Source organism: Trichinella spiralis (genome assembly GCF_000181795.1).
Source record: "Trichinella spiralis strain ISS 195 chromosome Unknown Scfld1, whole genome shotgun sequence".
Classification (NCBI taxonomy): domain Eukaryota; kingdom Metazoa; phylum Nematoda; class Enoplea; order Trichinellida; family Trichinellidae; genus Trichinella; species Trichinella spiralis.
The window spans coordinates 3,201,521-3,225,339 of record NW_003526940.1 but is presented as its reverse complement, the minus strand read 5'-3'; the positions used below and the strand labels follow the sequence as shown (position 1 = coordinate 3,225,339).

Below are 23,819 nucleotides of genomic sequence, written 5' to 3'. Positions count from 1 at the left end.
TGCACTTCTTTAATGAATTCATCAGGCTTTTTTTTCAACTGTGATTGGCCTGAACATTGACTGCTTCATCGCTAACGGCTGGCAGTTAATTTCCGTTGTTGTTGGTGCTTCCATAACCTGCTTTTTTTTGTTTCATGTGTCTGCTTTGCGTGCATATGTTGTTTTTACTGTACACCTCTGTTTCGCCTTTCTTGCTCTTATTCCGACTTTTGATTTTCTTTTTGGACTTCTTTTTTCTCTTTTTCTCGATTCCCTTCCCTCTCCAATTCTTTTCTGCTGCTTTTCTTCTCTTATTTTCTCTGACAGTCTTGTCCTGCTCATTCTGTCAATTAGACGGTTGCTCTCAGTGGCTTGTGCTCTCACTTCTGGTGTCCATTGCATAATTTCATCTTCCAGTTTGCTCTTATGTTTTTTTGAGCTTATATCTTTCTCTACCATCATTTCTGTCTTTTCTTTCTTAGTTTTTGTTGATTTAGACCTTTTTGCAGACTTTAATTTTCTTTTTTTTGAGTCTGCTTTTTTTATTTTTTCTTCTACTTTAGTCTGCTGTTTAAAATCCCTCTGTGCAACGACTTGCCCCATTATATTCTCTTCTTCCGTAAATTGTGCAATGCTTTGCAATTGAAATGGTGCTACTTGAGTTCGCAATTTTGTCTCAGATTTCTCTTTGCTCATCATATGTTGCTTTACTGACATCTCTTTTTCCATTTCTCTGTCTTTTTTGGATTTGGATTTTCTTTTCAGTTTTCTTTTCTTTTTTTCTGAATCTTCCCGTCTTATTTTTTCCGCTGCTTTGGTTATTTCTTCTGTCCCAACGTTGGAAAGAATTTGCGGAATTACATCTCTTGTTTCAGTGACTGCTGGAATTGTTTCAGGTGAACTTTCCGCCATTTCTATTTTTTTATCAGTTTCTGTTTTCTCTTTGCTTATATCCGTTCCTTTCGGTATGCTTTTAATAGCTTTCTTGCTCTTTTTGGATTTTGTTTTCTTTTTTGTTTTTCCCACCTGTTTCTTGTCTGCTTTTAGCTGCAGTTCTTTTGATTCCTTAATAATTTCCTCTGGTGTTTTCTTTTCAGGAATTGCTGTCATTGGATGAACTCGCGTTTCTTTCCATTCCACAGTTTGCTTTTTTTTAGTAACAAAGTGGTAGATCAATGCCAGAATAATTACTACGAGAATCGCGGTAAGGAGCATTTTTTTCAGATAATACGTATTGCTATTTCTGAAGTTTTTAATATTATTAGTATCGTAAAATTTAATGAAACCATAAGTTACTACATATATTATAAATATGAAATGAATATAATCATAATGCGGCAAATGAATGATTGATTGGTCACTTACCTCGACAACTTGAAATTTGCCTCACGTACCCCAAGCTCGGAAACAGATGAAATGATAAATTTTGCTAACGCCATCCAATAAGTAAAACTTTAAAGTTTATTACTTTGAACAATTTTGTTTTATCTTTTGTTTAAATTTCTTTCTGAATGAGAATTTTAAAGTTGTCTATGGCCCTTTCACTTCAAAATAATGCAGTGTAATGTGAAGTTTTAACCTATTTTTTGAAAATAAAATATGTTTTTCATTTCTTGACCAACAATTAAATTTTTTATTTTATTAATTAATACTTTTATTGTTTTTTCAAGAAGAATGTATATTATATCATGAGCAACGTCAAAATTCATCACAGGATTTTCTGAAATTTCACTAGATCAACACACATATGGAGTAAATTTCCCCTAAGCTAGCCAAAAGCATTTTCAGTTCAATCTGTAAAGCAGCTACGCTGCATCTGAGAAATTTTTTACAGACCCTTGTATATAATGTGAAGTCAGTACATAATGCACCAAATGTTTATTAAACATTTCACGATACCGTACAGCAGCTAGAATTTCAGTATTTGTGAGCAGCATGATGCCATAGAAATGCGCAAGGCATAAATTCAACCAAATAATACTGGTAGTTTGGAATTTTTACAATGCTTCAGGCAGACGCTTTCTGAAATGGACAATTCACTGCTTGATCCAGGCAACGAATCGTTTGATATTGCGCAGTTATTGTTCACCCCGAACAATGGGAATGAATGTTTTGGCTGCACATGAAAGATCAATTTGTGCTCTTACGAGGATAATTAACAATGACTGTATTTCGGCAGAGCATATGCGGTGCTAGAGCAAGAAAATGCGCACACTCATAATGGAGTGAACTTGAGACGAAAAATATCCTTCTCTGCTTGCAGTTTTGTTTGGTAAAATGATTTCAAATAGGTAATTTCATTTGTTTGGCTCCCATACGACTACATTTTTCTCAACCCTTTCTATAGTTTTCACATAAACATATGGAAAAGTTTTTATGAGGAAATCGATATTCGAGGTTGATAAAATGAGAAATGAAAACTAAATGTTGCAAAATGGTTATTTACAGTAGAATTCAAGACTGTCAAAATCACTTTTATTTGGTCTTGCGTTTAAGTTTAGTGCTTTGCAATCGAGAGTTCATTAGCTGATGAGCGAAATAACTGTTAGTGCATATTCCACTAAACAGTATTTGCTTGCCTGTTGTAATGACATCACAAGAAAATGATGTTTCAGATATCGTGCATCTGAAATGTTTTGCCTGGTAAAATTCTGAACTGGAAAGTACTGCATTTTTCATAGTATTACTAATATTACTAATAGTTGTAATTGTTTTTATTTTACTTCTACTTTACTTTACTTTACTTTATTTTACTTTACTTATTTCTAATATTACTAATAATTCATAGTATTACGAAAACTAGAGTAAACAAATTGTACATCATCAGAAAGCAGGAGGCAAAGCCCTATTGGGCATTAAGCTAGACAGAACTGACTGAGCTAGACAAATAAACTAGAAAAGTGCAAAAGCTACAAATGAAATTCTATTTTCTCTTATTGTTGTTTACCGTAACTACCTTGTGTTCTTTCCCTTATCGTTGCTTTGAGATTTTTTTTAATGATGAAGACAAATAATGATGAAATTCAGTTCGTATCTACCCAAAGGAGCCAACAAAAATTAGTATACGGAAGACAGTGCTACACCCTGAAGTGGACAAAATGCACAAATGTTGGATATGCGCAACGGTAAACCGAATTGTTTCAATACAGCACGTTATTATTATTGTGTAATATCATCAGCAATTCATGTCTTTTCAAATTAGAGAATAAGAGGTTGCCGTAACAAACGGTATACTGATCTGTGAGCCACACAATTAATACGAATCAGTGAGCATGCAGATGGCTGCCGAGTAGACCCTCAAACATTATATCATCAGCAGCAGCTTAATGAATTGAGACGGCTGGCCGTAGAGGATGTGAGGCCGCTAACAGTGGCTTACGATGAGCTGGCAAGCAATGCCTCCACTAGCTTAGATACTGCCACTTATTTCCCAACTTGGGATTAGGCGCAGCGAACAGTGCACTACAGCCACGCCCGCAGTTACCCAGGACTTCCGGCCAAGCAGCAGGATATGCGGCTCACTGCTGAACAGACAAAAACAAACTCGGGTGAGCAATTGTTAGTGTATCATTCGCCGACCAATGATATACTAATTTTTGCCATTGAGGCTGGTGTAAGGCATCAACCCCCTCCTGGTTCTAACAGCACCAAGGAGCGAACTGATCTGGTTATCAAGCTACTCACAGTTTGCAACTTGGCTGAGAGGGCCCTACCATCTTGGGAACAGAGCAGTTCCCCGATTCGTCCAAGCTGTGCCTGGCTACAAGGGGTGTTCAGTTCGATGATTAAAACCACATCGCCAACAGCCGACTGTTCCTGCAATTTTCGCCACTTTTCATGTGAAGAAAGCGTCACAATGTACTCCTGCTTCAAGCGTGTTCATAAGTGATCTACCATTCTCCTCTAGTATCTCTCCATCTCTGATGCAGCCGGGTCAGGACGCGGTTGCTTCCTCGCACTGGTCTTCCATCGCAGTCCCTGTCAGGTAGCGACGACAGTTCACGACAAATCGTTGACCCAAACAGGCGGAAGAAGTAGTCGACTCCAAGGACGACGTGCACTGGCAACTCTTCTTCGCTTTCTTGATCCGGCAGTCCCAAGCTGCGGAGATGTGGTCACGCTTGTATCGAGATCTTTGACCAGACGACGTTGTCGCACAACTTCTCCATAGTCCATGGCAGCTGATTACCGGCCTTCAGGCTTCTCTGAACAAAGGGCTGAGTCAGAAGTTCACAAGCCGTGACTTTTGAGCTTCGTAACACTCAGCACAACAGAAAGCGTTTCAATTGGAGTTCTTGCGCCACATTCTCCCTGATGAATGATCGCTCCGCTGCCGTGTCGAACAGGCAGTTGACGACCATCTTTTTGCCTCCGTCGCTATGAGCGCGAGCCCGGATGATCTGCAGTCGAGTCCCGCCTGACTCATCACCCGAAGTGAGGTTCACCCTCACGGGTCGAAGCTGTTTGCCCTCCTTCTGATCCCTCTCTTGCGATGGGTCAGAAGGCTTCACGCCGGATAGCGGGGCCGGGGAGTCACTGCTCCTCCCACTGTTCTTCTTTCCTCCACGCTGGCCACACCCTTTCGCCTCATGTCCTGGTTCAAGGTAGCTGAAGCACAGGCCAGCCTTCTTGTCCAACGCCCGCCGTTGAATGCTATTCGCTTTCAGCACTTCAGGACAGGCCAACACCTTGTGTGAGCCCTTTGCTACTGAGGCGTGGCGTGCGACCGCTCGCCTGTCTCAGACAGGCAAACTGCCCTTGCGAATCGTGGATTTGGTTTTGCTGCTTTCAGACGCCTTTCCGGGCTTCCAGTTGCGCCCTGTTTTAAAAATGCTCCAGTGGGACTCAGCCATCAACCCCATTTGCTCCCGGATAAAACGCTGGAATGCCGCCAAGTCAGATTGCAACTTCTCATCGGCCTTCACCAGCTTATCTTATTTGAGCTTGGTCGCGTCTGCGAGTTTCTCTCTGCCAGCAATGACATACAATTCTGCCAGTGAAAACTCAGCCGTGCGGGGATCCTTCCCCATTTCTGTCAGAGTATCGATGTGGCAGTCTATGTGGTCAGGGAGCCTCCCCATCGTCCATTCGCCGGTGGTGATCCTGAGCAGGTCGAGTGTCAACTTTCTCACCGCGGTGTACGGTCGGTCGAAGCGTTCTTTCAGCCTCTGCACTGCCACCTTGTAGAGGCCATTAGAGGACAGGCAACTGATTGCCCTCAACGCATCGCCTGTCAGGCAGCCATGCAAATACGTCAGTTTGGTTCCATCTGAGAGATCTGTCCGCTTGTGGATGCTGTCAGCGAATCGGTCCCAGAATCCCCGAAATTCGGTGACGTCACCTCCGTACTTGGGAAGCTGGAGGGACGGCAGTCAAGCGTTGTTCTGAGAACTTGTTGCGTGCACCTCTCCCGCGCTTATTAAGGTTCGCGCACGGACAGTGATCTCACTTTAGTCCTGTCGATATTCTGCCCACTCGGCTATCGCGGTTGCCGCTTCTTCACCGTCCAGACCAGTCTCATACTCTTCCCGGAATCTATCGACTCGACGGTAGATCTCTTCGGTAGTAACGAGCTCGGCTTCGATCCTACCAGCTGCAACATTCTCTTTGCATAGTTGGTCCAGCTCTTCCGCGAAGAACTGCAGTCGTCTCTTCAACTCGACCAGCTTCCTTGGAGGGGAGGAAGATCTCTCTTTCAGCATTGTTTTGATAACTATCACAATCTATCCGTAGATCGCGGATTCCGTAGAATCACAATCACTTGGAATCTGACTTTTTCAGAATCCGGCTCAGAGGACCAAAATGCTGTGGACACAACGTAATTTGATGCTCGGTCAGTGGACTGTATGTTTTTGTGTATTCCAGATTATGGTAGATCGACTATCGATCTGCAAGAATGATTCTTACTGTGATCAAACACAACTGCTTGCGGCGGCGGGGGAGGGGGATGGATAACTTTATTTGATCCAACAACAGAGACAAGTTCAGTAATTCAGGAATCACTCACGTAACTCTGCAGCACACAGCAACTAAATGCACTACACTGCAACACACTATGCACTAAGCACACTCGACTGCACCTTAGCAGACGCTGCACCTTCACCACTACACTTGCCAGCACACCAATCGCTCCGCGCACACGTAACCTCAACGCAACCAAGCGTTGTTCACTAGATGCAATTCAACAGATACAATTTAAGCAATGAAGCCCGTAATATTGCAGCCATTCACAATTAGGAATTATTAGCAAATGGAATCGCACTTTGTAAAGACTAATGAAAAGAATGTTTTTGACATCGAATCATACTGTAATCATTTTCAACCGATAAGAGATCGTAACGCAAAAATAGTCCCTAAAAAACAGATTGTAATAGCATCTAATAGCTGATAATTTACAGCAAAAATTGTAAAAGATGATTTTTAAAAAAGGAAAGGAATTTTGAAAATATAAAAAAAATTAAGCATATGAAACAAAATTGTTAAAATATTATAAAATGTCTTGATTATGATCGTTGCAGTAGATTTAATAATACAGATTTCAAGTTTTATAATTTCTTCAGTATGCATTCAACGCAGTCAGTTTTTTTTCAAAAATAAATAAGTAAATAAATCATTTATTATTAAAATTGTTATTTATATTTGATATTTTAAAATTAGAAATTATGGAAAAAAATATTACAGATGTGTTGGAAAAAATGAAAAATATTACGCAAGCGGAAATCAGCGGCAATTATGAATTGAGGGAATTTTAACTATTGAATGTAGAGAATTTTGACATTTATTACTACGTTGTATAAATTTTGCACGGCTGTTTTTGTGTTGTCAATAGCGGAAAACAGAGGAGGCGCTGACCAGAAAGCTAGTTGATTTTGCTATTATTTCCATTTGGCTGGCTAACAGCCAGCCAGCCAATGATGATTATAGTCCAAAGCTATGTTTAGTTTCACACGCGTTGCTTACGAAATTATAATGCAAAGCATAGTAGGATGAAGTTTTGAAGTGTAGCATGTTCAGGGTGACAGGCAAGCAAGCAGGCAGGCAGGCAGGCAGGCAGATATATATTTATTTATTTCAATGAAGTATTAGAAAGTTGTCGTTGAAAAACGTTGGCTAGTTGCTGACGTGTTTCCAAGCAGCCCAACTAGCGCAACAGACGGCTAGCAAGCTTTCTTCTTCTTCTTCTTCTTCTTCTTCTAGGCAGTTTTAGTTGGTTAGTTGTTAGCTGGCACTCTTATAACAAATAAAAATAAAGATTGAAAGCTAACCAGCTGGCAGCAACTATACGAACTTCACCGCTTCACGAAACTAACGCTACGCTACGAATTTTATTTCCCTTCACTCCACCAATCTCAACTCCACTCGTCTCATTTCTTTTCCAAACTTTTCCACCCTCTATAACTCTTATCAGCAAAAAGGTAATATTTTTCATTTTTAATATTCAATAATTTCAAATTCATTGATAACATTATACATTGTTTGATAAAATTTTATTTTTCATCCTTCTTTTTGTCCCTTGTTTTAAATCTTTATTTTTTTAATTATAATACAAGTTTAATAGGCTTGGGTAATAAATTTAATATAGCGAACATTTCATTGAACAAATTATTATTTATTTAAAAAAATTATAAATATTAAACTAACTAAACAGCTATTTGACCTGCATTCTTTTTGTCACTTTGTTTATATTATGATAAAGTTGTTTGCTTGTTTGTTTTTTGTTTATTCTAGGTTACAGTAATTTTCATACTTTTCCACGTTGTCAGGTGATATGAATAATAAGTTTGTTAAAAAGAAAGTTATCAAAAACAAAATTTTTAACATGGATGATCATAACGGTGTTCATTTTCATTTTAGATTCACTGACCTGATTGATTACTATTTGTTAGTAATTATTTTTCACTGATAATTTTATTAACAACGTACATTTTGAGCAAGTTGTAACATTTTGCTGTTGAATTGAATTTTTTTATTCGTTTCAAGTTTCAGATTAGAAATAAATATGCTAAACATTTGTGTCCAACTACAACTCGTCCACTTGTTATTTTTAATACACCATTGTATGCTCTTTGATAACATTTAATGTGCAGTTCTTTTTCTAAATCAATATTTTCTTCAATTTGTAAGGTATTTCTTCCCAATGGCGTTTTATTAAAATTTAACAAATCACGTGTGATATATATCAGGTATCAATTTGAATATATTAAGTAGGCTGTTGATGTTATATAATAAACAACGTGCAAAAGTAGTGCATTGCAAATACATCATCTCATGGAAAGTGTTGATGATGAATTGTCTTCGATTTTAAGCTTTCGATTATAATAGAAAAGCGAAAATTTTCTAGTCAATTCCGTTCAGTATTTATTCCAACCAAAACAATTTCACACAGATCGTCGTTAATTCATCAGTTCACCTAAATTGAACTCACGCAGTTAAATTACAGTAAGAAGAAAAATTATGTATGAAAATAATTTTTTATTTATTTGAAAAATTGAAGTTGTTTTCAAGTTTTGCTACCTATTTTTTAAAATTATTTTAACTAATTGTTCAATGTTAGGAGAATTGGAAAAGTTAGAAAACATGAAATTGTTCATGTAAATTTATTTATTAATAATAAATTTTTATGATTTTGTTATGTAATTATTTAAATAAAAAAGAGGAAGAAACAGCTTTACAGAAAAAAATATTAAATAATGAATGAACAGTGTGACGTATGTTTGAGGAAGTATGCAGTATATATTTTGTCTCAACGTGAAGTATGAATATATAATAAAAAAAAAGAATGAAGCAAAAGTTTTTTCAAATAATAATCCATTAACGTGTGGAATTGTTGAATTTTAATGGTGAACGTTTTTCAGTTTTGTTTACTGCCAGTTAGTTGTAAAAGTTATAAGAAAAAGGATGTTTGACGAAGACGTTAACTCGAACAGAAAGTAAGTTTGTGTTAAATGATTAAAAATTGAACGAATGAATGGGTGTGTAATAAAAAATTTTGATATTTGTGCAGATATTATAAAAGGGAGGAAGAAGAAGAGGATTTAGCTTACGTCGAAATTCCTGACCGTCATTACAGATATGGAGGTGCTCAAGTGGAAGACGATGAAGAAGAAGTAATTTTATAATTTTTTTTTCTTTGGTCTTGTCTTAGTATGAATTATTGAAAAAATTTAAAATTATGCATATTTTTCTGCAGGATGCTCGACGTAAGCGTGAGGAACGTGAACGAAAAAAAGCAGAAGTACGAAAGCGTTTGGAAGAAGCCGGACGAGCTAAAAAAGCTAAAAAAGGTTTTCTCACACCGGAACGGAAGAAAAAATTGCGTGTAAGATGAGATTGTAAATTTGCATATTATTTTTGAAGAAGAGAAAGTATTTATTTTGAAAATGTTGTAAAAATTTTTTTAAAATAAAAACTGCATATGATGATTGAAAAGTTGAGATAAGAAAGGAGTGTTTTTAAGTGATTAGAAAGTTGTGTTGTGTTGCTTGTTGTAATTTGATAAACATGATTTGAATTTGCAGCAACTGTTGATGAAAAAGGCTGCTGAAGATTTGAAACAACAACAGCTGTTGAAAGAGCAAGAACGTCAACGCATACTTCAAGAACGAATCATACCTTTGCCTGACGTCGACAGCATCAACAATCAAAGTAAGAAATTCTTCCTTTTTTTCATGTTTTATTTAATGTAAATTTTTTTCTAAATCATAATTCATAAATTTTTGATTGACGTGTTTATCAATTTGAAGATGATTTGTTTATTTCAGTTCACTGCATTTGATCAGATCAATATTATTCACATTGTGAATGTGTTTATTTCACTTTCTCTTTTTGTCTTCTGATTTAAAAACATGTCACCTTATTTGATAATACAACTTATGTTTGCGTAATAATTTATAAAAATATGAACGGTTTTGCTTTAGGTGAATTGGAAAAAATTGCAAGTCAATTTGTGAAGAGGATTGCCGAATTGGAAGAACTGAAATATGATTTAGAATATTCAGTTCGACAAAAAGATTTTGAAGTAAATTTTTACTGTATAATTTTTTTGATGTTTAGGATTAAAAATATGTTTTTATTTTTTAGATCAACGAACTGACAATTCAAGTGAACGATTTGCGCGGAAAATTGTAAGTTATAATTTAAAAAAATAAAAAATAATTATATGGATTTTTCTTTTTATTATTTTCAAATTGCAGCGTCAAGCCTACATTGAAGAAAGTTTCCAAATACGACAACAAGTAAGTGAAATGCAAATGTACAACATTTCTGCTATAACAGCATGTTAAGCATGATGCTCTCCTGATATTTGTATATGTTTTAGTTTATTACAGAAAACTGAGTTTTCTGTTTTTTATTATTTTAATTATAATTAATAATGATATTTAATTTTCAGTTTAATAAATGGAATTCAGTTTTTTAAACAGTTTTCAACTGCCTTATTGCATAGTTATTGCATGTTTAAAACTTTGAATAAAAGAATTGTCAAATTTGTGAGTAATAGCTATGTCAATACATACATATATATATATAGTTTGTCGAATTTATTTACAACGTGTGTGTATGTGTGTGTGTGTGTGTGTGCGTATGTACGTGTGTAAGCTCGCTTTTCTTTTTTTTGCCTATACATCCACATAATTAAGTCTTCGATTTACAATCAGCTAACACTGCTGTCTTGAACTGCTGCATTTGAAAATGGAAAATAACATCACGTCATCACAAGCTTGTATATAAACAGCTTAGCATTTGTTGTGAACATCACGCCAAAGGTTGTTGAATAGCTAATAAAAATAATAATCCAGGCAGCCGCATAGTTATGGAATAGATTTGAGAAAAGCTTTTTCAGCTTGCTTTCTTTCTTTCTGTTGTTTTGTTTTTAGAGCTTCTTGCTTAGGTACAAACACAATTGTGTTACATTTGTCAACTGGGACGAAGTTTTGTTTGTTTATTTGTTGTTTTATTTACTTAATTTTTGAAATTCGACTCGTGCAGATTTAAAAAGTTTGCGGCGAAGAAAGAAGAAAAGGTCGACTTCCGGGCAAATTTAAAAATTGTCAAAAAAGATGTCACTGAAGAATTGAAAAAAGAAAAAGAAGAGGTGTGTATTTTTTTGGCATCGCCATTTGATTGGTTGTTTTGTCTTATGTAAAAAAAATTTGAATGCTCGTCGCAGGTCTACTGTATGTTTGTGTAAAATTGTGCAGCGGATCGAACAGTTTAATTGCAGTTTGTTGAAAACATGTATTTTCTTGCTCTTCAGAAAGCGCCTGAATGGGCCGTGGGAAAGAAAGGCGAACGTATGCTTACCCGTGCATCGGATTCAATTGATGCTCATTGAACAAAAAATAAATTGCCGATCAAGAATCCGTTCAAAGAGAAAATCTACTTACTACAAAGCGATGTTCTCCCTGTTTTCTTTTGACTCAATTTTTCTTTCTAAATTATCATTTTTCTTTTCATAATTTTTCTTCCACTGCTGCTATAAAAGTGTAGAATTTCGAGCAACAAAAATTCGCCATTCATCTTTGCTTCTTCGCTCACCAGATCCATCTATCTATCTATCAGTATCTTACAATCAACCATCTCGTGTTCTCGTAACGGCTAGAATTTTTTTTTCCTTTTTTAGCTAGTAATGTTTAAAGTAAATATACTACGGTCATAATAATAATAATAATCATATCTGCGAAATGCAAAAAATGTTCATACAAGTTTGGACAACGGTTTGAGTTGTGCATTTTTTGCTACCAGTTTTATTTATGCTTGCGATTACTTGTTTTTTATAAAAAACAATTCTATTCCCCGTTTGGTTTTGTTTGTTTGTTTGGTTGTTTGTTTTGTTTGTTTGTTTGTCTGTTTGTTTGTTTTGCTTGGACAAAATTATGCTACAGCAGAGCAGTTTCTTTTTGTTTTATTATTTTTTATTAGATTCTCTAAATATCACAAGAAACCCGCTGAACAGATAAATTTCCGCGAAAATTTACGCCAAGTCAAGACGGATAAGTGGAACTTGGATGCGTTGAAGATTGATAAAAAAGAGGTGGTGCTTTTTTAAAATTAATTTAAAAATATTTTTTTATTTTTGTTTTTTTTCTTCATATTTTTCTTTTCACAAAAATTGACATTCAAACTGGATATTCTTCTTCTTTTTCTTCTTCTTCTTAGGAGAAGAAAAACGCCGACGTGGAAGTGGAAGAATAAAACTTCTCAAAAAAGCGTATACACATACATATATATATATATATATATATGGCAGAATGGCTTTAATTGGATTTACATATTTGAAAATTTTAATTTTTTTTAAATAATCAACTGTTTCAGCAGTTTTGATTAGGCAATTTTATTATTGAAATATTTTTGAGAAAAAAGTTAGTCAGAGATAAGCTATTAAAATGATATCCATTGAAAAATGCATGCTTTCTTGTGGAAAAATTTTTTCCCTTTGCGCAAATGAAAATACCGAAAGAATAATTTTCCTTTGCGGTGATGGTGCCGGTTGTGGTTGTGGGCTTTTTCCTTGTGGTGGAGAAAATTTTCATTGGTAATTTTTTTGTTTTGATCATTCAAGTAAGCTGTGCGTGTTGCAAATTTTTTGCACTATTTTATTTCCACTTGTGATATTTATCTTTTTGTTATAGATTCGCAAAATTAGAAATAATTAATAAACAGCAGCCGGATTACAGAAGTCAGCTGAAATCAGTACAATCAAACAAATTTTCAGTTGATGACGTTTTGAAAGAGGTATGCGTTTGTGTGTATCAATTAATATCTGTAAAGGTATCTTTGATATTTCATTTCAAAATCGGATAATAAGTACAGACTTTAATTAATCACTGTATTATTAAAGAAAAAATTTTTTCCCTTTCACAATATATGAGAAATAATATTAATTTATATATTTATTATAAAGAAAAATTGTGTTTATTTTTAATTTGTATTTTAGAAAGAAGGAAATGAACCTGAATGGGCGAAGAAATAATAATAATAATAATAATAATAGTAATAATAATCGATACGGCACAGTACATAAATTATTGAAATACAAACGATAACAAATAATGCGTACGATTTAGCATGATGATTGTAATCAATTATAATTTATTTTACTGAACAAAATTGATTTTTTTGAAATAAACTTATTTGAGAAAGTATTTTTGTCGTTGCTGTTATTCAAAAACTGTAAATAATAAAAGAAAATAAAGATCGATTACTGTATTTTACAATTTTTTCAAGTGACTGAAAATAGCAGAAGCATTATTTTTGAAAATTTATAAATTTTCAGTATGCAGTATTTTGGATTATGGTAAATTTTTATGTGACGTGCCCAAATCAGTAACCTTTGCAAGTGAAGGTTACAATTTAAAATCATTTATTTGTACAGCAAGAATTCGTGGCCAGTTCAACTAAGGCAAAATCACCTGCTTCAATCAGATTCCAGTTGTGCAAATTAAACTAACTGCCTGTTAAAGCTAACAATTTGTTTACCCGCCTGCTTGTTCTTGCTAAGCCAACACAGTTGTTGATTGTACATTTCAGACAAAGAACTAAACGATCATGCTGCGCATCATAAAAAATAGAAGAATATGATGATGACATTATTAAACAACAGTTCTTTATTTTCAATAACATGGTATGCATGAATGAATCAACTGCATTTCTATTATGATTGTTATTATTATTTACTGTGGTCATGAAAATTTATACACCATTCAGTGATGCTAGCAAGAAACGTTTTATGAATCGTTGAGAAAATGCTTAAATAAAAAAAAGAAATATTGACAATTTCTTGGATTGGTTTCTTCTATTTTAACTTTACAATTCACAACGTAAATAGAATAAATGATAATAATTCAGAAATTTATATAATTCAAATTTAGTTCTGCTGGAAAGTAGAAAATTTGGCTCATTCAATAATTATAATTGAGAAATAAAAAGGAATGGAAATTATTATATTTTTATTTTTAGCTTCAATTTATATATGTGTTTTAAAAATGAATTTCAACTTTACAATATTCAATCGACTTTTCAATTTCTTTTTTTCAACATTTATAAATTTTCTTCAGTAATAAATTATTATGAAACAAATGAGATAAGAGAAAAGATTTGCATAATTCACTCTCTCTCTTTCCCACTTGATATTTCTCTCCTCAGGCATTGTTGTTGAAATCAACGAATTTGTTGTAAGATAGAATAGTAAAGAAGAAAAATACAAATTGATTTTTGAAAATTTTTCATTTTGCAAAAATTTAATCTTAATAAATGCCAATTAACTGAAGTATGAAAATGATTAAAAGATATTTATTTGCGCATGTTGAATGTCAACGTAAAATTTTGACATTTTCTTATTTGAGATGAATTTGAATTTGTTGAACGTTTTACATTTTTTACAATCATTATAACAAAAATCAAATAAACTATATATATATATATTATATATATATATATATATAGTTGAAATTAAGATGCTTTATTAATAGTTTAAATGTACTTTTAATTAAATATTTATGACAATAGCATATGGTGATGATTATTAATATCATATTATTTAGCTTACCATAAAATTTAGATAGATGGGATAGAAAAAGAAAAAAAATATATGTATGCATAAATTTGTGAGTGGAATTGAATTTTGCAGTGAATGACGACGACGAGTAGATAGAGGTGGTAAGAATCTTAAGTAGCAGAGAGCAGGTGACTTGAAATACCGTGACCTGCGGCACTACTACTTAGAATCCTCACGACCTTTGCCACCAGCTTTGGTGAACTGCACTGACTGACTGTTGAGACGGCTTATTTCGGCTTAAGATCGTGGACGAGAACCAATCACAATCGACGCAGGTAGAAAATTTAACATAAACCAGGTGGCGGGCGATTTGCCGCCGCCACGCCATCTTGTAATTGTTAACAATTTTCATATATATGTATATATATATATGTGTATATATATATATAAGCTTTGTCGAGCAGGAGGTAGGGGCGGCAATTGGGGCTTTTGTTAGCGGCGGCTAGGCTTGTTTACTTTGAGTACGCCGTTGTGTCAACAAATATCAGTTCCACTATCAGCAACAGGTGGCCGAGTAGGATGCAAGTGTAAATTTGGAACCTTCGACACACGTCACCTCAATAATATTCAAACGTCACAATAATATACAAATACAATTCTGAGAAAATTCATATCTCATCTTGATAAATGATGAATTATTATTTTTGAAAAATAAAAAATTTGTTTTTCTTTTCATAAAACAACTACTGCAATTATTATTTCAACATTCTTTATCCATTTCTTCTAATTGATTATTTCAAATATTTCAACTTACTTTTGAAATTTTTTTTAACTTGCATGAATTATATGACAAGCGTAAAATGCAAAGAAAAAACAATTTAATTGAAATTATGAAGATATTATTAACGATTGTTTCATTTCCTGAGATGATATCTGTATATGAAATGATTTTATAAATTCTATGATAAACTTCAAAAAAGAAATAATTTTTTTTAATTTCATCAAGATGATTAAATTTTTGGAAAAAAAAAGATTTGCTTATTCCCAATTTTTAATAATTTTTTTTTGAAAATTAATTATTTCATTCATAAAAAATTATAAAAGTTGGAATAACTGAAACTGCATTTGATATCAATTATTATTATTATTAAATGGAATTTTGAGGAAATTTTTATTATTTGCATCAGACAATTTCAATGACGTAATAAAGCGAAAATGATCCTTTTCTGTCTGTGTTCAGTTATGATTGAATTGAATATTGTCGCTTTGAATACGATAAAGCATTTTAAAATAATCCAAAATGCAACACACAAACGGTATATTTAAATTGAAGTATTATTTTAATATTTATTCTTTTTTCAAAGATATTATTACACTTTTACAAAAGAAACTATAAAACAATGATCATTGTATATTGGAGTTTATTTTTTGTATGTGAAATTAAATTTACAATCGTTAGTTGTATTGGAATAAATGTAAATTGTTTCATTCAATTTTTACCAATACTCAAATAATTTTCATGTATTTCTTTTAATATAGATGAACAATGTTGTTTGTTTAATTTTTTGCATAGATAATAACTCTGACTGCTCTGCTGCTGCACTTTTCATGACAATTGTTTAAAATCGAATAAAGAAAGTACTTTTCATTCAATATAATATAATATTCACTGGTCACACAACAGACTGGAGGAGGAATTTACAATATAAGAAAATTTTTTCATTTTTTTACTTTTAAATTTAAATATTATCAAATGATAATTACTAAGTGTAAATTTTACCAAAAGAAATGTAATTGCAAATTCCCCAATTATTTCTGATAACATTTTATTTTTTTCTGTTGTTTTTTAAGCAAATGCTGACAACGGCTTGCATGAATAACAAACAACAATAGCCGATTCTTTGCTTGTGTTGTTTGTTTTTGAAAATATTCAGTTTGTCAAATTTGAAAAATGAAAATAATTATTTTTTCTCCTCATAGTAAAAAAATACACTGAACAATATACTGAAATTAATTATTCGAAATTATTCGAAAAGAATAATAAAATTTCCAAATTTTCTAGTTTCTTATAAATTAAAAAACAAAAAAATATGGGTAATTGGAAATTAATTACAATAATTGATGGAACAATTTTTTTCCATTCACAAGAAAAATTTGAACAGTTGTTCCATTTTCGTCAGTGCAACCAACACTCACATAGACGGCGATTCTGATTGCCGAAAAATCTACAATTTGTTTTACAGATTGTAAAATGAACAAATAAAAGAAATTAAATAATAATAATAAATGAATATACGTTAATTTGAATTTCCAGGGTTGGATAAATTTCCACCACTGCCGCTTCATTGTTATCTTCATAATTCAGACAACTGAATATTGACAGCATTTTTTCTTCAGCAAAAAATGCATAACCCTTCTCGACGTTCTGAATGAAAATTATTTTCAAAATTAAAGTTAGATATGAGTTTTTTCAAATTTAAAATTGAAATAAATAAATAAAAAGATTATTTTCAACAACAGCAAAATTTACATTAAATAGCCCTCTTCGTGTGTGTGTGTGTGTGGTGTGCGTGTGATTTTTTCAGAAGTTTTTAAATTTAAATTTTATAAAATACCAATTATTTTCAATTAATTTCAATTGGATAATTTAAATAATGTAAAAGCGATAAATGGGGAGAAAATAAAAGAAAAAAACATTATCATCATCATCATCATCACCTCGTGTCCCCGAATGATCCGATCGATTGCAAAATCGTTGCAAAATTGTTCCACCACATTTTCGCCGAATATTAAATTGTTAATATTCGAGTTCGAGTTTTCATTGAATACATAACCTTGTATGCTCGATTTCGGTTCAGCATTGAGCAAGTCAACAATCAAGCCAATTTTTGGTACATTCAACGGACGTTGAAGCGATCGAATTTGATCAAAATCAACCAACATCGGTGAAATGCCGCTGTGCACACAAAATATACGAGACATGATCACAGCTGCCAACGGAAGGTGGTGAAACATTTCCTGAAATTCAAAAAAAAACAAGAGAAATCATTTAATTAAAACATTTTTAAAAAGCAACTTCGAATATTTCAAAAAATTACAAAAAACCCCTTCATCAAACAATTATAATAAGCAATACGACTTTGTGCAATTGAAAATTATTCGCAAATCCAATTTCACAATTGAGATCAATGGAAAAAATTGTAATAAATAAATAAATAAATAAATAAATAAATTGCTGATGAATTTTTGTTCAATATCTCAAACTGAGCAAATTGAATGATCAAAAATAAAACACACATATTATATATGCACCTGTAGATGGAGCGAAAATAGAGAGCTAAAATTGTACGCATCATCATCATCGTCTGCCTCTTTTGAAACACCGGGTAAATAAATTGATACGGACGATTCGAAATTTCCCCGTAGTAGAAATATTGCATCGCAGTGAAAAATTTTCAACAATGAAATCAAAGCTACTGTTCGAAGATTGAAATGACTTAAATCACCATAAATGTTGCCTGAAAATGAAAATAATTACTGACAGCAACAACAACAATCATGTTTATATGAAAATTGCAAAAAAATTAATAATTGCCCAGAAATAAATAACGAGTTGTTGGAGGCCAACCAAATTTGACAAAAATATGAAGCAACGTGTGAAAATTGCCACGCAAATCACCAACAATTATCAAAGGAGCTTCCAATTCCAAAAGTGTCGCATCTTTTGCCAGTATTTTAATAACATCTTCCAATATTTCTGCAATCATTGGTTCCGTAATTGAAAAACGATAACTTTTTTCGGCACTTTTCAATTGATCCAAAATTTTTGCATAATTATCCAGCTTCTTTTGAGCATTGTCAATTTTTTCACTCGACATCACAAATGAAATACAAAATCACAAACTCAAAAACAAACAAGCCTGCTTGCTCTCAACAAAAAAATTCAAAACAGTCAATAATAATTCTAATAAGAATAAGAATAAATTTAAAATTGAAATTTAAACTTTAAATTATCTGCATTTTAATTAAACTACTTTAAATAGCTTTAAAGTTAACAAACAATATAACAAACTTCAAAGTCGTTAAATTAATTTTAAACTGAAATTTATTATGTTCATTTTCTTTTTTCAAAAATTTTACATTCTTCGAATTTCTTTTACCATCAAGCAAACAAAAGCATTAACTATTGAAGATAGATATTATTTGATAGCATAGAATAAACATCTTTCCAAAATTAACAACAATATTAAAAGTAGAAACTTTCTAAAATATTCTCAAAAATCGCAACAACATTCAATTATAAAAAACTGCTCACTTGTGATAATATTTCTTTTCAAAGTTTTTGTTTAATTCACTTCAAATTAATCTTTTTTTGAGAAAAAATATTGTTTTAATTCATGCGACAAAAATTCATGGTCATAATCATAACAGATCTCATGAACTGCTTATTATTGTAATTCACACAGCTTAAGTAAATAACCAATTGCACATTCACTGAATTAAAAAAATTACTAAACAATGCTTAAGTTTAAATAAAATATAAAAATAACTTATTCAATAATTCACTATGTCATCTTAAAATACATAATAAACCATTTACAGAATATCTGTTTAAATTTCAAATCACCTCAGAATCATTTTCACTTATTAGCTGCAGCAAATAACTCACTGTTGAACTATGCAACTAAATTTATTTGTATTACGTGAATACGAAATGTAAAAAAAACCAACAATTAGCATAAAATTATTTTATTAAAATGCATCATGAAAATTGAAATTAAACTTCACTTGTTTTTTCGGCAACTTCCAATTGAAGGCATTCGTCAGCTAAAATACCTTTGAACACGTCGAATCGATGATTTGACGATTTTAGCATATGAATCATAGCTGCTGAACCAAGAGCGCCATGATTCACAGGATATCCATAAAAAACTCGTCTTATTCTCGAATGCAACAATGCCATTGAACACATTGCGCATGGCTCTCTTGTCACGTAACAATCAAATCCTGTACAAAGATAAAAGCACGAACCGCTATCTGGAGATAGCTGGTCTTTTTCGGCATGCAAAACACCACTGCACTGCCTCGACAATGGCTTGCCACCTTGAAACTCAGCCACCAGATCAATAGCACACATCACAGCATGCTGTATGGGGTTTTCCGACGCCAAACTGTTGTTAGCCACTGAGATGACAGTGCCCGTTTTTGGTTCCACAATTGCACAGCCCACTCCAACTTGTCCCTTCACCTTTTTAGCACTATCAATGCACATTCGCATGTAACGATCCGCATTAAACACATCTGCATTGGAAAAAATGGACAAATCCATCAAATTTGCTATTCTTTTATTTGGATGAAAAGCTACAGGCCATATTAGCATTGCTGCTTCGTATTGAGATCGAGTCAATGGCGGATATTTTGGTACATTGATTTTCAATAATTTCAACTTTGCCAAATCAGAAAAGCATTCTGCCTTTGATAGTTTATTTTCATCCGTTTCACCTACCGGTGCCAGTAAGATAGTAAATGGCTGCGTTCCACGAACTCGCTTCAAATGCTTATATGAATAAATTGGCCATAGTTCACTGAATGCTTGCACGTATGAAGATACAAGTTTTGCATCATCAAGTTCAATTGCGTAAAATTCATCCACTTCTACAACATTATTCCAATACTTCTTCGGTAGTACAACTTGCCAATCTTTGGTCATCTACAGTACGACTGCTGATATTTGAAAACAAAGTAAAATTTTGTTTGTAAAGTATTTCGTAAGTGCACAATTTTAACAAAACATCCATTTCTACATTTCTGATTGTATAATTTTAATAGATTTGCAATTAATTATGACATCTGTTTACGAATTTCAAACGCAATTAGAGTAGCTGCGACTGCAGAATTTAAACAAAACTTATCATTAGTCATTGGAATATGTAAACGCTTGCCCGCATGCTGTTCGCCAAAGCGCAATGCCTGTTCACTAAGCCCAGTCCGTTCGCTGCCGACAACTAGTACAATTTCCGTATCTCTCTGAAAACGAATTGTTAATAAAGATTCTTCATTTTTCTGATTCTTCACATTTGAATCAGCCAAATAAAGCTATAAAGAAGAAAACTGAATTTCAAAAGTAAAACATGAAAGCAAAAAATTTTACGAAAAAATCATGCGGTAAATAATCTAACATGCGATTCCAGGAAATGTCCTCATAAACAGGAATGTAGAAATGTGCACCCGAAGCGCTGCGCAACACTTTCACTTCCCAAAAATAGCAACATCCTTAAAAGTTTAATATTTTAAATTTTATAAAGTGTTAAAAAATTCAAATATTCATTTTGAAAATATTAAATATTAGAATAAATAAAACATTAAATCATTATAAATTAGATATAAAATTAATAAAAGTTTAAAAATATTACCTGTAACCGCCAAAATTCGTCTGCATCCCATGGCGGCAAGAGAACGAATCAAAGATCCCACATTTCCAGGATCTTTCAAACCATCGCAAATAACGGTCAACGGCAAAATATGCGAATTTTTACTCTTCGATATTTCCTCATAAGTCGGCTTCTTAGCAACTGCTACAAAAACAAGAAATGCGTTGCATATACATACTTCGATGAAGGACTAGTAGTAAAATAGATAAAAAATTACCACTGCGTTTTATCTCATTCATCACTTGCCACTTTCACAGCAATGCATCACAGTTTTTAACAGACTAACTTATCAATACAATTTTAAATCTACATATTTTTTGTATTTACATCTTAAAAAGAAAAATTCATTTCCAATTCCTTTCTTTAAAATGAATCAAATTTCTCTCAATCTAATCACATCCAATTTCAGACTCATTCAGAATAACCAATAAACAAAATTATGCATACCCATAATTCCAGGAGGCGAATCCAACAAAGACCATGTATTCATTCTATGAGTACTTATTCGCACTTTATCCACTTCATCAGGCAAAGGCATATTTTCTAACACTTTCAAACTTTGCACATTAAAATAAAAATTGCACTTATTAATCGAGTTAAATAAATAACACGACTTTACTCGCAAAATAAAACGTGCTGTAACTGAATTCCAGCGGCAACAGCTTCCATGATCAGATTCTTACCTTCCAATAAAATAGTATTTGCTATCTTTCGTCTTTGCCGATTACGCATTGTTCTTATTTTTTCGCTGAGAAAAGAAATTAACAAATACACTTGATGAAAATATTAATTATTATTGTTTTACATCAGTATATCAGATTTAACATTCAAGTTTCGCCAAGAAATTTTTCCACTTGGATCCTTGAATAACTGTTGCTCAGCGATGTGTTTGGTGTTGGTTTCCACTTTTACGTTTGTTTCAAGGTATGGAGCTCGCAAGATTCGTCTTTTGCGTTTCTCCGCAATTGAAGGACGAAAAATTAAATGATCATCCTCTCCAGCTGTCTTTATTATTCGTTTAGGAAAACGAAAAAGTTTACTGAAATGCAAAAAAAACGTTAAATATAAAAATGAATTGTACACGGTGCAGGTTTACTTCGTTCCGAAAATCACTGACTTGGTTAAATGACGAACAACAAATACAAAATGTGGAATATTTCCAAGCATTTTTCAAGCTAAAATTTTTTTTCATATTTAAGCAAATAATTTTATAAAAATAATCATTATTCACAAATGGAAATACACTATAAACGATGTGACTTGCAATCAGTCTGACATTTGACCATCACAATAACATATATGCATTGAAGGGAATTTTAATTTTTCATAGTTTGCATAATTATTTTCATTGATTTCCGTCAAAATAATCATTAGATTTTCGATTTTTTCGTCGCAACCCATTCTCTTTAGCTTCTGCTATCCGTTCATCAAACGTTACAGGACTCTGTGATATAATTCCCTCTTTGTAAAGTAGCTTAGCTATCGCGTCGCTTACAGTGGTTCGAAACAGCTCTTCACTTTCCACTCCTGTTATACTAAATGGCAGAGTAAGCGAAAGAAAACCTTTAATAAATTCGTAAGCTCCAAAAAAAACAAAGCCTCCTATTGATAGCCAAGCAACGCGTGGCACGCAGCCAGCAAACAATCCCCGGATGCCTTTGTTTTCCCATATATCCATCAGTGTAGAAATAACTGAATAATTGCTTCGACCTAATTTCACAGAAAGCATGATTCTCGTTTTAGCAACATCCAGGGGGGTGGTTATACCTGGAATAAATACATTCATTCATGAGCATTTTACTCAATTTCTTGACAAATACCTGCGGCAGTAGCACCAGCAACTGATCCACAAGCAGCACATTCCCATGGATATAAGTTTTCTGGTTTTCCATTACTCATTCTGAATTTAAAATATTCCCAAAGTGGAAACTGTATTACTGAGAAGGGAATATCTCTGCATAAAGTGGAACCGAAACCACGATAAAAACCAGCAAAACCATGTTTACTGATAATTGAATTGAAAATATTTCTTAAATAAATACGCGGATTTGTCTGTAAATTTTGTTTGAATACTTCAGTAGGAACTCGAACAAAGCAAGCCACTGTTTCTCCAAAAGCAGCAGATAGCATATGAACAATAAAGTCGTTGTGAATATGTTTGGAAACTGACTGCTTGGACTGCTCGTATGTGAAGAAAAAAAGAGCCGAACTTGGAGCTGATCCAACTGCTACAGAAGGAATGCCGGCATAAACTGATGAAAATCCACCACTAGATTTGAATCCAGAAGATGACTGTAAGCGAGTTTTTATTGTATCCAGCGGATGCAATACCATATCGACAACCCATCCGGCAAAAGCGCCGCAAATCAAAGTATATGGTGAAGAGACTGTCATATTATGAAAAGATGCTTTTTACGATATTGTAAACATGCCTTACGTTACCTAAAATTTTCCAAATGCTTCAAAAGAATATTATTTCACTAATCTGTGATTCAGTAAATATTTGATTCATTAATGAAATATTAAACATTTGCAATATAACAGTGCTTAATACCAGTTAACAAGAGTTATGTGACACAATTCAGTTACCATAAGCATGCATTTTTTTAAAATTATAATTCGTGCAAGCGTACTGTAATTATAAAAAGATGTATAGGTATAAAATTTATTTGCATTTTGCATTAAAACATCTGCTAAGTAGTAATAACAAAATAATAATTTTTGTAGTAGTAATTAAAGCAAAAATTTAACGCAAACATTCATATTGTAATACTCGGAAATTGTTTAAAATTTTTAAATCCGTTTTTATTAATTTTTTGTTCAGTTTTTTTCAAAATAAGAAAAAATCATTAGGATCATATAGGATTATATAATATAATATAATAAAATAATAAAATGTTATTGATGAACGTTTT

At 32.9% G+C, this 23,819-nt stretch overlaps 8 protein-coding genes across 8 annotated transcripts; 2 read left to right on the top strand and 6 right to left on the bottom strand.

Moving 5' to 3' along the window:
- Positions 1–304: 304 nt before the first annotated feature.
- On the bottom strand, positions 305–1,418 carry Tsp_09122a (hypothetical protein; the record flags this gene model as incomplete). Its single annotated transcript, XM_003382233.1, has 2 exons — positions 1,345–1,418; positions 305–1,222 (listed from the first exon to the last, which is right to left on the bottom strand). Coding segments are annotated over exons 1-2 (992 nt in total), but the record flags the coding sequence as incomplete, so codon positions are not given.
- A 2,072-nt stretch (positions 1,419–3,490) lies between these two features.
- Tsp_09121 (conserved hypothetical protein) lies at positions 3,491–4,150 on the top strand. The gene is made up of 2 exons (XM_003382232.1): positions 3,491–3,856; positions 3,887–4,150. The coding sequence occupies exons 1-2, from the start codon at positions 3,491–3,493 to the stop codon at positions 4,148–4,150; spliced, it is 630 nt and encodes a 209-aa protein (XP_003382280.1).
- Positions 4,151–4,241: 91 nt separating this feature from the next.
- On the bottom strand, positions 4,242–5,681 carry Tsp_09120 (conserved hypothetical protein). Its single transcript, XM_003382231.1, has 3 exons — positions 5,455–5,681; positions 4,966–5,274; positions 4,242–4,713 (listed from the first exon to the last, which is right to left on the bottom strand). Exons 1-3 carry the CDS (start codon positions 5,679–5,681, stop codon positions 4,242–4,244), a joined length of 1,008 nt encoding a protein of 335 aa, XP_003382279.1.
- Positions 5,682–8,877: 3,196 nt separating this feature from the next.
- Positions 8,878–11,311, top strand: Tsp_09119 (troponin I 2). The gene is made up of 8 exons (XM_003382230.1): positions 8,878–8,909; positions 8,984–9,086; positions 9,170–9,298; positions 9,498–9,624; positions 9,897–9,997; positions 10,060–10,103; positions 10,966–11,071; positions 11,234–11,311. The coding sequence occupies exons 1-8, from the start codon at positions 8,878–8,880 to the stop codon at positions 11,309–11,311; spliced, it is 720 nt and encodes a 239-aa protein (XP_003382278.1).
- A 5,136-nt stretch (positions 11,312–16,447) lies between these two features.
- Positions 16,448–20,183, bottom strand: Tsp_09118 (serine/threonine-protein phosphatase PP1). The gene is made up of 6 exons (XM_003382229.1): positions 19,310–20,183; positions 18,102–18,230; positions 17,786–17,991; positions 17,246–17,491; positions 16,770–16,898; positions 16,448–16,477 (listed from the first exon to the last, which is right to left on the bottom strand). The coding sequence occupies exons 1-6, from the start codon at positions 20,181–20,183 to the stop codon at positions 16,448–16,450; spliced, it is 1,614 nt and encodes a 537-aa protein (XP_003382277.1).
- Positions 20,184–20,314: 131 nt separating this feature from the next.
- Tsp_09117 (putative tRNA/rRNA methyltransferase) lies at positions 20,315–21,442 on the bottom strand. The gene is made up of 4 exons (XM_003382228.1): positions 21,352–21,442; positions 20,887–21,048; positions 20,625–20,746; positions 20,315–20,500 (listed from the first exon to the last, which is right to left on the bottom strand). Exons 1-4 carry the CDS (start codon positions 21,440–21,442, stop codon positions 20,315–20,317), a joined length of 561 nt encoding a protein of 186 aa, XP_003382276.1.
- Positions 21,443–21,519: 77 nt separating this feature from the next.
- Positions 21,520–22,071, bottom strand: Tsp_09116 (conserved hypothetical protein). Its single transcript, XM_003382227.1, has 3 exons — positions 22,022–22,071; positions 21,776–21,943; positions 21,520–21,652 (listed from the first exon to the last, which is right to left on the bottom strand). Exons 1-3 carry the CDS (start codon positions 22,069–22,071, stop codon positions 21,520–21,522), a joined length of 351 nt encoding a protein of 116 aa, XP_003382275.1.
- Positions 22,072–22,249: 178 nt separating this feature from the next.
- Positions 22,250–23,298, bottom strand: Tsp_09115 (conserved hypothetical protein). Its single transcript, XM_003382226.1, has 4 exons — positions 22,947–23,298; positions 22,843–22,909; positions 22,725–22,804; positions 22,250–22,671 (listed from the first exon to the last, which is right to left on the bottom strand). The coding sequence occupies exons 1-4, from the start codon at positions 23,296–23,298 to the stop codon at positions 22,250–22,252; spliced, it is 921 nt and encodes a 306-aa protein (XP_003382274.1).
- Positions 23,299–23,819: the final 521 nt, after the last annotated feature.

What these genes read in the sequence shown, in the direction of transcription:
- Tsp_09121 (XM_003382232.1), top strand. Translation starts at nt 3,491, where the DNA reads ATGCGGCTCACTGCTGAACAGACAAAAACAAACTCGGGTGAGCAATTG. An exon ending in TGTACTCCTGCTTCAAGCGT is followed by an intron (nt 3,857 to 3,886) that starts GTTCATAAGTGA and finishes ATTCTCCTCTAG; the next exon opens with TATCTCTCCATCTCTGATGC.
- Tsp_09120 (XM_003382231.1), bottom strand. Translation starts at nt 5,681, where the DNA reads ATGCTGAAAGAGAGATCTTCCTCCCCTCCAAGGAAGCTGGTCGAGTTG. An exon ending in GCGGCAACCGCGATAGCCGA is followed by an intron (nt 5,275 to 5,454) that starts GTGGGCAGAATA and finishes ATTCGCTGACAG; the next exon opens with CATCCACAAGCGGACAGATC. An exon ending in GAGTTTTCACTGGCAGAATT is followed by an intron (nt 4,714 to 4,965) that starts GTATGTCATTGC and finishes TGTCTGAGACAG; the next exon opens with GCGAGCGGTCGCACGCCACG.
- Tsp_09119 (XM_003382230.1), top strand. Translation starts at nt 8,878, where the DNA reads ATGTTTGACGAAGACGTTAACTCGAACAGAAA. An exon ending in GACGTTAACTCGAACAGAAA is followed by an intron (nt 8,910 to 8,983) that starts GTAAGTTTGTGT and finishes ATATTTGTGCAG; the next exon opens with ATATTATAAAAGGGAGGAAG. An exon ending in TTCGACAAAAAGATTTTGAA is followed by an intron (nt 9,998 to 10,059) that starts GTAAATTTTTAC and finishes TTTATTTTTTAG; the next exon opens with ATCAACGAACTGACAATTCA.
- Tsp_09118 (XM_003382229.1), bottom strand. Translation starts at nt 20,183, where the DNA reads ATGACCAAAGATTGGCAAGTTGTACTACCGAAGAAGTATTGGAATAAT. An exon ending in TCGATTCGACGTGTTCAAAG is followed by an intron (nt 18,231 to 19,309) that starts GTATTTTAGCTG and finishes CAATGATTGCAG; the next exon opens with AAATATTGGAAGATGTTATT. An exon ending in TATTTTCGCTCCATCTACAG is followed by an intron (nt 17,492 to 17,785) that starts GTGCATATATAA and finishes TTTGAATTTCAG; the next exon opens with GAAATGTTTCACCACCTTCC.
- Tsp_09117 (XM_003382228.1), bottom strand. Translation starts at nt 21,442, where the DNA reads ATGCCTTTGCCTGATGAAGTGGATAAAGTGCGAATAAGTACTCATAGA. An exon ending in TTCGCCTCCTGGAATTATGG is followed by an intron (nt 21,049 to 21,351) that starts GTATGCATAATT and finishes TTGTTTTTGTAG; the next exon opens with CAGTTGCTAAGAAGCCGACT. An exon ending in ATTTACCGCATGATTTTTTC is followed by an intron (nt 20,501 to 20,624) that starts GTAAAATTTTTT and finishes ATTCGTTTTCAG; the next exon opens with AGAGATACGGAAATTGTACT.
- Tsp_09116 (XM_003382227.1), bottom strand. Translation starts at nt 22,071, where the DNA reads ATGCTTGGAAATATTCCACATTTTGTATTTGTTGTTCGTCATTTAACC. An exon ending in GTTGTTCGTCATTTAACCAA is followed by an intron (nt 21,944 to 22,021) that starts GTCAGTGATTTT and finishes TTTGCATTTCAG; the next exon opens with TAAACTTTTTCGTTTTCCTA. An exon ending in AAACACATCGCTGAGCAACA is followed by an intron (nt 21,653 to 21,775) that starts GTTATTCAAGGA and finishes TTCTTTTCTCAG; the next exon opens with CGAAAAAATAAGAACAATGC.
- Tsp_09115 (XM_003382226.1), bottom strand. Translation starts at nt 23,298, where the DNA reads ATGACAGTCTCTTCACCATATACTTTGATTTGCGGCGCTTTTGCCGGA. An exon ending in AAATTTACAGACAAATCCGC is followed by an intron (nt 22,910 to 22,946) that starts GTATTTATTTAA and finishes TTCAATTATCAG; the next exon opens with TAAACATGGTTTTGCTGGTT. An exon ending in TGCTGGTGCTACTGCCGCAG is followed by an intron (nt 22,672 to 22,724) that starts GTATTTGTCAAG and finishes TATTTATTCCAG; the next exon opens with GTATAACCACCCCCCTGGAT.